Genomic DNA, 12264 nt, shown 5'->3' with positions numbered 1-12264 from the left:
TTTCGTGATTTTTTTTCGTTACAATTTCTCAACGAAATGTCTTTGCTATCCATTTCCATCTTCATCGAGGTACGTTTTTTCTTTCATTACCAGGTCAATTTGCCAGAAATTTTCAGCAAACCTGAATAAATCTCAATGATTTTTCCAATGGCTAGAACCTTAATTTTATTACAATTTTCTTTATTTTTTATTCAGGATTCGAGCGGTGTTTCTACTAATGACAACAACAATAATTCCAAGTCGCCATCCGTCGATCTCGGTACCAAAAAGAAGATATACACGTCCGAAGAAGTGGAGAACATTAAACAAATCTACGAACGAAAGATTGAAACTAAGGAAAATGAGCATCAGGACCAGTTAGACCAAGTCAGACAGGATATGGCCTTTGTTGTGACGTCACTCAACCAGGGCTCGTCGTCCGACACGATCATTGATTTGCAAGCGAAGATCAAGGAGATGGAACATACTCTGGAAGATGTCAGAGCTGACTGTGATAAAGTAAGAAAGCTACTTAAAGCCGCTTAATTCTGATTTCCTCAACATTTAGGTTAGTTCTGCTTTTTTCCCGACTTTCTCTCCTGAGAATCTGAATCTTTTAAAGGCCTTGAGGATCTCTACCATTGTATATATCCAAAGTAGGAGGTTGTATCAAGAATGATTTCATATTTTAAATCCGTGATAATCATTTGACCTTTATAGACCCCGGATACAGTTTCTCAATACCGGTCAAGGTCTTTGATACTTCTGGAAAGTAGCATTACTCAATGTTAGTGAAAAAAGTTTCGTTGAATTATCAAATAACCCACATCGACTAGTGCTACCATTAGAGTACCACTTTTTTTTAAACTCTAATCAAAGCTGGCAGATATATTTGGGTCCAGGGTTTATATACCTTGATTACAACTTTCTTTGACGTTTTTCAGGAACTGGAAAAGATGCAAGGCACTCTGAAGAAGACAGAATCGAAGAACTTTTTCCACTTGCGACGAAACGAAGAAATGGGGGCGAAAATTTATCAAATGCAAAACGAGATTGAAGAAATGGATCGAAAGCATTCTCTTGAAGTGCAAATTTATCAAGAACGACTCGCCGCTATCGGTAGGTCTCTTCTTCAAAAGTCTTGTCATTTTGATTTTGTCTCGACAGTTAAGATATTGGGTCTGCCCTACTATACAGTTTTCGAAAGTAGGGTTTTAGTCGCTGTCTACGACCCGATATCTACGGACTTTCAACTCTAACCTGCCCTAGCCCTTACTGTACTAAGCTACGTTGAACGTGCGATGAACTCTTGTATAGAGTAATGATTACTTCAAGTGTGCCTCGCCAAGAGTTAACGATTTCCGTGCTTTTGTGTAGAAAGAAGCCGTCGTGTTTAGTATAGGGTATGATGACACGATGAACAAGGCATGTTCTGTTAATTGAACTGTTTTTGTAAATTTTAGGACTCAACCATTTGTTACGATTTACAAATGTTGAATACTTCCCTATTTTCTTTCAGGTGGAGGTACGGACATTGATTCGAAGGCGACAGACGTGTTACGACAAAATGCCGAACTGGAAGATCAAGTATCAGCACTTCAACTTCAATTGAATACTTTACGGAACGAAAGGGAAACGGAATTCGATACAGCGGCCATGCAGGTTTGTGAAGAGAAACAGGAAGCTATCCGAGAGATGACTGATAAAGTTTTGAAATTGGAAGCCATCATTGATGATATGAAAGAATCCCATGATAGGGAAATTCAAAATTACGAGAAACAGCAACGCGATACACGTCTCGAAAGTAACGAGAAAGAACAGAAACGTATCGAGGAGTTAGAACAAAATATCGCGGAAAATAAACAGACTTACGAGCAAGAGATTAGCGAATTATCGAACGAACATAAACGTGTTGTCGAGGAATTACGAGTGTTTTACGAAAAAGAAATTGGTGAAATGAAAAATAAACGATCGGCCAGTGACGTCACTGATATCGGATCACCGTCGTCAAGGAAACCTTCGACGGACCAATCAGTGAGCGTGAAACAAGTGACGAAAGAACTGAAGGAGAAATATGAAAAAGAACTTTCGAATTTACACAACAAATTTGAGAAAGAGAAGGATTTGTTAAGAGAACAACAAGAAAGAGAAATTTCAGACATTCGGACGCAATATGACGAGAAACTGAAAATGGGCTATAAAGAAGGGTTAAGGAGACAAAGTGTTTCTGAGCGCCGCTCTGATGGCGCCCGCATAAAAGAATTGGTTACGCAGAAAGAAGCGGCCGAGTCAAAATACATCGAATGTGAACTGAAGTATGAGAAAGAGGTCAAAAGCCTCGAATCGAGGAACACGAAATTACAAAATTTAGTCTCTGAACTTAAAAGTCGTTTAGGTAGCGATGTTGCGGACTCACCTTCTAGGAAGGGTAGTTTGGACACACTCACTGAAACAAAAAATGTGACCTCCACTCTTGAGGAGGATGAAGCTCAGAAAAAATTAAAAGAAATTCAGGAACAGATTGAGCGATACGAGCGACGAATCGAGTATTATCGGGAGAAATCTCAACGAGAGAAAACTGAGGAAAGTCATCGAGTTTCAGAGCTACAATCGGAGATCGTGGAACTTCATAAAGAAGTGAATTCCATCGAGGAAACGTTGAGGAAGCAAGAGCAGAAAAAACGTGAAAGAGGTATAGAAAATTCATTTCTTTCCAGATAAAAGTTTAACGGCTCAATTTTCAAGAAATTTCATTTTGCATATTCGCGAATTTTTGCTATTTTCGCGAAATTAAATCCACACGAAATCTCCCAGATTAGATTTTCTATGTAAGTTCTCTATACTTTGCTAAATGGTCTACTCTAACGGGTCGCTCCTTTACCTGGCGTTTTTTAGAGTTCAAGGTTTCAGGTTTATCCTGATTTGCCATAGCTGAATATGAGGGGACGGAACGATGTTATAAAGGTTTAGAATTCGTGGCAAAAATATCTGGTATCTGGATTAGTAGTAAAACTTTTTAGAGTTTGATTCATTTTATTTTCAATTACAGTACTATAGCTTAGTACCCGAACATTCTATGCTCGAATACACAATCATTACTTTATTATCCATTGTAATACGACGAACAACGTTTCTAGGTTAAAACAAAGACATGCATGGAAATTTGCACTGCACTTTTTCCTACAATCCTGGCCAAAAATAAATGGAATTCTACTTATTCTACTGTTTTTATGGCTCCTCTCCCCCTACCCCCTCTCTACAGTGTTGACGAGTCAAGTTGAACTGAAATTCTACACTGTTTAGGGGATAAAGGGGTGAATTCATACCAAAATAGAGGGGACTTCCATTACTTTTGGCCAGTATTGCAGTTTGGTTTGCAAAAGAACCCCCAAATCACCTATGATAATTTTTATATTTAAAAACCCACCGAGGTAGGCAACACAACAGCACAATCAATGCTCGTATAGATATGCACTTATATCTCACCCTCACGCCCTTCTCTCCCTAGCACCTGGAGATCGCATCGGCATGCGAAGAAATACCGACGGCTCCTTAGCAACAAGGCGCCACACAGATACTGAAGCCGCCCTCAAGACAGTCCGCCCGCGTGATCCAAAGAAGAGGTGGTCAAATTTGGAAGAGCGCTCGGAGGTAATTGCTCGAAACATCGCAATTCTTGATGGAAAGAAAAATCCCAGATTGGCTGTGACCGTAAAGGTGTGATACCGCATTCTCGCCTCTCACGGACCCATATTGAGCATAATACCTAAAGAAATGCTTCAATAGTGGTCATTTTATGACTTATTCACTGACCTATATTGAGCATTCAAACTAAAAGAAGTGCTTCAATGTAGGTCATTTTTTATAATTTTTTGTATTTTAAATGTTGAAAATGACAACATAGCATGTCAAAGCTGACATAGAGAGTGCAATAAGAGCACACAAAAAAAGATAAGTGCGTGAAAAATTGGAAACTATTGAAAAAATAGAAACTATTGAAAAAATATGCGCTATACACATACACACACGTGAAGCCAAGCAGGGTTTTCTTTTTCTTTATTTTTATTATTTTCAATTCTTTTTTCTTTCGTTAACACGAATTTAACACATCACAAACAACCCAGCACACATTGACACAACAACTAACCAATCAAATTTGACTATTATAATAAAATCGACTAACCACATTCCTAGTATTACTTTACACTAACCAATCAAATTGCATATAGCTTTTACAAACATCCAATCATATTTAAATTCGAAACAAAACCAACCACTCACAACACAGCACATATTTCCACTGACCAATCAGCTTCTTTCTTACACCTAACACGCATGCGTATATTGAAGACGCACTACTATATTAGCTCTGACATGCACGTTGAATTCAACCAAAATCACAATCACTAGCTACCTCTTAAACTTTAACGGGACCTAAAAATATGTTCCATCAAAGAGAGGCTACAACACAAACAGATTGGACCGAGTTCTCTGTTTTCTGTGACTATTTACGAAGAGCAAAGCGTAGCATAGACAAGAGGGACGCAAAATTCGTGAGAGAGCAGATTTTTTATGGAACGGTTAATAATATTGTGAATACCGTGTCATAAAAATCTGCTCTCCTACACAAATTTTGCGCCCCTCTTGCCTACGATACAGTTTCTGAAAGTCTTTTCAAGTAGCCTTGTTTACCCAGTTAACTGAACCAAAACCTCACTTAATCAGTCTAGTTAATAACATTTTAATCAAAAAAATTTTGACATAAAGCTTCGCCTTTCCAATTTAAATAACAACATTCCCATCTCAGAACTTTCATTCAAAGCCTTACTTGCCCTGTCCAAATAAACAGTGTTTTCAACGTCAACTTTTTCACTTGTTCTTTTAGAAGGAGGAAGGAAAGTCAGGCACAGTCTCAGCAAGGAAGAGTATGTGGGAAAGTATACAACCCTCTGATCAACCAGCCTCTACGCAAACATCACTAGCCTCTAAAAGTAAATCATTGCCACGTGGAATGGCGGCTAATATCAGGTAACATTGACCACAGACAGATTGGTGAGGAGATTTGGTGTCCATGTCAAACGGGAAGGTGAATCTAATGCAAGAATTCCAAATCAACATTTATAACGATTCCTTGATAGCCGACTGATGGTTAATGAGCCCGCTCATTTCGATATTAGTTTAATCGGTGAATATTTTATTCCGAATCGGAGAAGCTTGCTTAATGTGACATTAGAATTAGTTATTCGGTGAATAATCCCGTTCTTCCGATATTTCTTTCACGGAAATCCGAAAAGTGGAACGGAATATCGAACTGGCTTCGGAAAAAAAGACGTTATAGAGAAATCGATTGTAATTATTTCTTATTATTAAGACAAATGGCGCACCATCACATTAGGTGCGCTAACAAAGCACATTTTATCACGTATAGATACAATAAATAGTCTATCAGACTTCAGAAATGGCTGAGTAATGATGACGTCATCAAAAAGTTCACAGAGCACATTTTTTTCTAAGAAAACTGTAGGTATGTTAGTAGTATTATCGAAAATTTTTGTATCAAAATCCCAGTTTTATATTCAATTTAAAATATTTTGTCTTTCTTTTAGAAATTTTGATTTTTCTTCAGGCGAAAGGTTTATTCTAAGGCTTTTCCTGAAATGAACAAGTGTTGTCGTTTGTGAGGAGGCTTAATTTCATACTCAGTGTGTCTCAAGCTTTTTGAGATTTTTGTTGTTATTTTTCGCAAGGTTTTAAATGCTAAAAATGGCATTTACAAGTGAAGCCCAAGGTGGAATTTGGGGCTTAGAAACAAAAGATCACTTGTTATAGAACAATAGAAATTTATAGGTATCATTAAGTCGACATTACGCCTTTTCATTCTTTTCAATACCAGAAAAGCTGCGGCCCTAGAATACTTTAGTTTGAAGAAGAAAATATAGATTATTTAATGTTTTTTTCTATTATATCTCTTTTTTAATTTATTAGTTTTATTATTTCTATTAAATATAATTTCACCAAATGCTTTTTGGAAGAAAAGTACAAGAAAATGCAGTTTTAAGGATATTTTTCTCTATGATAGAAATAGTAGGGGGAATTTTGTTCGATTTTTTGGAATCGCTTGACTGTTTTGTTAGAAGCACTTGTTATACATTTTTGGAAAGCTAAGGGGTAGGGGAATCGAAATTACTATGTTTCCAATTTTTTTTCGGACACTTTGGTGTGATTTTCGGACAAATATGACGGTCTCGGCAAAAACATAGGGTTAAAAATAACGAATATTTAGCTCGAAAACAAGCCTGTTGTATTTTTGGAACTGCTCAAAAATAAGATAGAGATATATTGCAAGTATAGGTTTTTCTGTACTACCGAGATATAACTCTAAAAAACCGGCTTTTCAGCCAGAACAGTATTTTTCCAGTTTTGCGCTTTTTGAAGCTCATACTCGAGTTAGGTACTGAAATCACCTTATTGCAATATATCCAATTATTTTTGAGGCTTTCCAAAATATACACAGGCCGCCGTTTTCTCGAGCTAAAATATTCTTAAGTTTAACCCTATGTTTTTGCCTGAGACCGTCATATTTGTCCGAAAATCACACCAAAGTGTCCGAAAAATAATTGGAAACATAGTAATTTCGATTCCCCTACCCCTTAGCTTTCCAAAAATGTATAACAAGTGCTTCTAACAAAACAGTCTAGCGATTTTACAAAATGCCCTCTACTAAAAAAGAAGGCGCGCGCATCCTCCCTGATATGTTTTGGTATAGGGGAATCTAATCGTGTATAAGATTCCTGTCCAAGATTTACCCTAAATTTCTGTTTCAATTCTCTTAAAAAGCTTCAGAAATCAAATGATTGTATTAACCTCCATTCAAATTGATGAATGAAACTTGAAGATCCTTCAAATAAACTTACTAATCAAGCTAACAAATGTTTCAGATGAAATAAGAAGTTAAGATGTTATAAAAGAATCTTATTACTTTTTCTAAAGATCGCCTCATCACTATCACTTTAAATGACCAATTAGTGAAGTATCTTGTAAAAACTCCAAGGCATCTCCTATGGTATAACAAGTGCTTTGACTAAAAGAATCGAGCAATTTTACAAATTTTCACTTAAAATCGAATTAAAAGAGCGTCAACAACTGTCTTCGTCAATCCTGTCATTTAATCGTTGGCAAAAAAATTCATGCAATTTATGCCCACGCCCTCTGATGTTCAATATTGAGTCTTAAGACGAAAGACCTGAACTAATCAGTCATAACATTGAGCAAAGAAAAAAACCTAATTTCCTCTTTTTTTTTTGCCAACACTGCTTAGATGCACAGATCAGAACATAAGAAGAAACAAAAAAGTCTGAAATATCTTGAAGTAAAATCGTTACCTTTATTTGAAAATATTTTACTCTTCTTAAATCCAACTGCGCTATGATAGTATCCCATTGTTTTGTCAGGTTGCTGGACCTCAAAAATTTCAAGTTTAGTTAACCTCACTGCGAAGAATCTAATTTGATGCACATTTTATTCTTCATACTTTACTTAAATCATTTCCCTTTACTGGACATTCTAATTCTACCTTTATCCAAAGTTACAGATAAAAGTTTTACACCAAATACTCTAAAGTGTTGTCAGTGAACTTTCTGACGCCATGTTGTCTTCCCTCTTTGCTTTTGTAATAGAATAGAATGTAAACATTAAAACGTTCGAATTCTTAGACGGGGGTAAGAAATCACACAAACACACCTTTGATATTTATTACACGCACTTAAAACTCAAAAAGCGCTTTGATATTAATTCTTGATCAAAAGAATTGGATTTCGTCAGAATACGATTTAGAAATTATTACAAATACAACATTTTCAAAAACACTTACAATTTATCAAACCCCCGTTTTTTTAATAGATACGAATGTGCTGCAATACATACAACTTTTCGAGTGCGAAATGGTAGCTCAAGCTTTGAACTTTTTAAATATTTCCTTTCCAGAAGGAAATATTTGTTAAAACGGTAATTACGCGCGCAGCGCGTCTCCTTTGGTATAATGTGCGCGCGGTCGACTAAGTTCCTATATATCGCTCAACCACTTTCAAAATTCAGACTTCGTGTATGACAGTCAAGAACACCTTCAAATTAGCCTATCATAGGCTGATTAGCCTATCATAGGCTATTTAGACTATTTTATATAGGCTATTTAGCCGAAAATCGATGAAAACCTTGATTTCTGACGAAATATAAATAGTCGCGTCTATTTTTCACCATTGCTTCATTGCCCAAAGCCAAAGAATTTTTTCACTTAAACTGATATAACATTTGGTTCCTACGCCGTCCGCATTGGCAATGGCTAAATTTACGGCACTCGTATTAAACGCTCGGCCAAGGGGTTTGAAATTTGCCCTTATTACAACGCTCGGCCACGCGCAAATTTTTTTTTCTAAAAATTTTTAAATTTTTTTTTTGCTTTACAATCCTCGGCCACGGAAATGGGATTCTTGCCGTTTGCAACCGGCCACGCGAAAAGTAATTTAAAAATTTTTTTTAATTTAAAAAAAATTTTTTTTTTTTTTTTTATTATTTTTCAAAAATGTTTTTTTTTTTAAATTTTTTAATTTTTTTTTTTGTAATTAAAAATTGTTTTTAATTTCTTTTTTTTTTTAATTTTTTTTTTTTTTTTTTTATTTTTCAAAAAATTTTTTATTTTTTTTCAATTTTTTTTTATTTTTTATTTTTTTAATTTTTTTTTTTGTTTTTTTTTTATTTTTTTATTTTTTTTTATTTTTTATTTTTAATCTTTTTTTTTATTTTTTTTTTTTTTTAGGTTTTTCAAAAATTTTCTGAATTTCACTATTACAACGCTCGGCCACCATAGTGCAGGTAACTCACCTGCAGGGAGATTTTTCTCTGCAATGCAGGTTCGGCCTGATTGGCCAGCTTTTGGCGTATTACTTAGCAGTACTTTCGCGTGCATCTTGATATTTTCGATGCGCGCGCATAATTTATGGAAAAAGCTGACTCTGCAGAAAAAAGGAAAACAAATGAAAATGAAACATAGATTCTTCGAAACCAAAATGGCTGCTGCTGGAAGTCTTAATACATGGGCTGATGTTTTGATGTAGTTTTAGTAGTTTTTGAACGTCTTTAGAGCTTGTGAAAGTTATGGTAAGTAATATGTGTGTTGCCTGGGTTTTCCAAAGTTCAAAAGTCTGCTCACAAGGGTTCCACAGCTTTAACATTCTGTGTCAGACTAATACTTGCACCAACTCATAATTTAGATTTTAGGTGAGGATTGTTTTTTCTAAAATTATGAGCTTGGATTCCCAGGCTATAGAGCGATTTGCATTCTCTTTAAGAGAATGCAGTCCGCTTGCTTGCGCTCACTTCGCTAAAACCGTAAGGGCCAATCTACATGGCGTTGAGAAATTCTAAAGCAAAAATAGAAGTCTCCAGTGCTAGTGAAGATAGGACTTTCTGATGAAAGCATGAAAGAAAAAACAGAGGCAAGTTCATTTTCCAAAAAACATGGTTGGTCATGATAATGCATGCAAACTTTTTTATGGAATTTGGTGTAATCTTTGGATGTTTTAAATAGTTTTAGATCTTGTAAGACTGCTTTTGATTAATTTCTGTTTTGCTGCCCTGGGTTGGCTAGGAAACGTGGGTTTTCACTTTCATTCTCTAGGGAGACCAAGCTCTATAATTTTAGAACTTTGTATGTTGAGGTAAATTTTGTTTTTTCTAAAATTTTGAACAGGAATAATTTTGGTTTGAACAGGAATAATCCTGAAATACTGGCAATTACATAAACATTTTGAAATTCTTGGGGACTTGTGTTGCTTGATGTTATCTGAGATAAAGCACTTTGAAATCTTTTGAGGACATCAATAATCATTTTATCATTTGTAAAGGAAATATTTATCCGCATCTTTGCGGCTCTTGTTTTTATAAATAACAAAGTGGGCAACAAAGTCAACCCTAATAGCTGCAGAAGAATAGCTATCTAATATCGATTGAGCTTTTTTCGTATTGATATATTCTGATGGGAGGTCGTCAGTAGTCCGACACTTTCTAGTCCGACAGTAAAAATGCCCGACGTTTGATTTGACGAATGCGTCAGTATTCCGACAACAATTTTGTCCGACAACGAGTCAAAAAAAAAAACATATAAAACGAAATATGAATCGCCGAAGAGGAGACACATCTTTTATAATCAACCATGTGCTTATAAAAATCCAAAGTTCCGACTTTAAGGTTGGGCCCCTAAACCCGACTTTTCTTAAATTTTGGGAAGCAGTAGGCTTTCAAGTGACTAAATTTTGACGAGGTTACTAAAATTTTAGGGCCGACTAATAATTAATTATTAGGCCTTAAGGCCGACTAAGTTTTGGCCGATAAGGTAATCAAATTAAAATTGACGTGTCCTTTGTTAGTAACGCGGCAAAAGTTCATGAGAAAAATGCAGTTTTACAAGTGTATGCAGGCAAAAAGTTGTTCGTAGACCAAATTTCGTAATCGAATAATCGAAATTTATCGGACAAAGTCAAACAAATACTGAACCAAAAATCTAGCAGTCATCGCACTTTAACCCGATCAAAGTAAACTTGTCCCCGAAACTCATTATTTAACAAAAACAATTCAGGCTTTTAGAATCATGGCTTGTGGTATCCTAGAAGATAAGAACACATCCGGGGTGTTCTAGGGTTGCAAGGCGACAGGGGTGTGCCACCCGACTTTTGACCCTCGGACCCTTAGCGGGACTTAAAGAGAGGGGAAAAATTGACCAAATTTTGATCATTTTAGAGGCAAGAAGTTGAAATTTTCCTATTTTCCCGACCCATAGTGGGGCTAAAATTTGAGTTTGTGATTTTTGCAACCATTAATGGGAGTTTGCAAGTCCAAGGGACGCACCCATACCCTCCATTTGCCCCCCCCCCTCCCCCCGAGAAAAATCGTCTCTCAAAGGGTCACTTTTTTAACGATTTATTGAAGTCCGATGATCTGTATATATCACTTTTTTCAGGGGTTTTTAGGGGTTACGAAAATTCAAAAGCCATGAGTGTCAAAAGAATCTCTCTAAGGGTGACTTTTTCGCAAAAGTTTAGCGTTTCTAAGGTTTCTAAGGTCAGAGGACCGGTCCGGTCCGTAAATACCCTGATAGTCCCAGGGGCCATTCGTTTCAAAAAACGAATGTACGAGCGGCCCAAAATTAGGCCTTCGAATCCTGACCCTTACAGTACAGAGAAAATTTAGGCAGATTAGAGTAAATTTGGGCGACACATCGACCCTTGCGGGACAATTTCTTGAATATTTTTTTTCCATTTTAAGGTAAAAAAGGGTCTGAATTTGAATTAGAGATGACTTGAAAAGAAAGCTTGGAAAAGGAACCCTTAAAGGCCGCACTTACGGTATGTCGTTTTCCTTGAATGCTCCCCCGGGCTGAGAAAGTCATGATAAAGTATCTATCTTAAGCCCAAATGGAAGGAATGATACTGATAACAAAATAAAAAGAAAAGGGCTTTTTAGTGAAAATTCCTTCCCTTTGATTAATCAGCTAAATTTCCGTACCATAAATAAACACTCTTGACTTCCAAGTATAACGTCTAGGTCTAAGCTACACGCTTTTTTTTTATAAGAATGGTGTTTTTTCATTTCATCATGGATATTCTTAACTTTTTGGCGAAAATCATCCAAAAATATTCTTACGGTATTCTTAGGTTAAGATCGAAATTGGCAATCTACAGGTTAAAATGTATTAAAAATGGCATTCTTAAGTTCAGTTATAAAGTGTATTCTTATAAAAAAAGCGTGTATTCAAGAACATCGAATAATCATTCTGTGATTTTGTAAGCAAAAATTAACTATGACGTCATATTGGTCACTTTCTGCATTAATAACTCTTTTTCACTTGATTTTTACCCTATGAGATAAACCTTTTTTGAAATCTACATCAAATTTCCGATCCAACGATGTATAATATGACCATATTTGTGGAGGTTCAAATTTCACCTTAGCTTGACCGCCCTGATGACGTCACAAAATCTTAAAAAGGCCTGGAAACGAGTAAAGGAGGTGGATAGAAAATGGCCAGTAAAACTTTTCTGAATCCTTTGATGTTATATAACAAGTTCCAAAAGGTTTTAGATTCTTCGCACTAAGGTTTCTAAAAAAGTGGTCCAGCAACCTGACGCTTTAAAAACTTGATTACTGTACAGTATATGGCCCCCAAAACGGAGACGGCCCCCAAAACGGAGGTTTTCATTAAAATGAAGATTCTGACTTGTAGATTTATCAGAA

General features: G+C 36.0%; 1 protein-coding gene across 9 annotated transcripts in view; it reads left to right on the top strand.

Moving 5' to 3' along the window:
• The window catches only part of LOC136801882 (putative leucine-rich repeat-containing protein DDB_G0290503), a 66360-nt gene extending 60330 nt beyond the window's left edge, over positions 1-6030 (top strand). For 7 of the 9 annotated variants that reach the window (XM_067058546.1, XM_067058544.1, XM_067058549.1 and 4 more), the window contains 5 exons: positions 196-498; positions 924-1098; positions 1499-2671; positions 3488-3696; positions 4865-6030. In XM_067058546.1, the coding sequence (XP_066914647.1) occupies positions 196-498; positions 924-1098; positions 1499-2671; positions 3488-3696; positions 4865-5011 (2007 nt within the window). In that variant the 3' untranslated portion in view covers positions 5012-6030. The remainder of the gene's footprint in view (positions 1-195; positions 499-923; positions 1099-1498; positions 2672-3487; positions 3697-4864) is intronic. The other 2 variants (XM_067058545.1, XM_067058547.1) reach the window with 2 other exon arrangements.
• The last annotated feature ends 6234 nt before the right edge of the window (positions 6031-12264 follow it).

The sequence above is a fragment of the Clytia hemisphaerica genome, unplaced genomic scaffold, assembly GCF_902728285.1.
Source record: "Clytia hemisphaerica strain Z4C2 unplaced genomic scaffold, Clytia hemisphaerica genome assembly, whole genome shotgun sequence".
NCBI classification, from domain to species: Eukaryota; Metazoa; Cnidaria; class Hydrozoa; order Leptothecata; family Clytiidae; genus Clytia; species Clytia hemisphaerica.
Note: the sequence above shows the minus strand (reverse complement) of the source record. Positions and strands in the feature narration are given on the sequence as shown.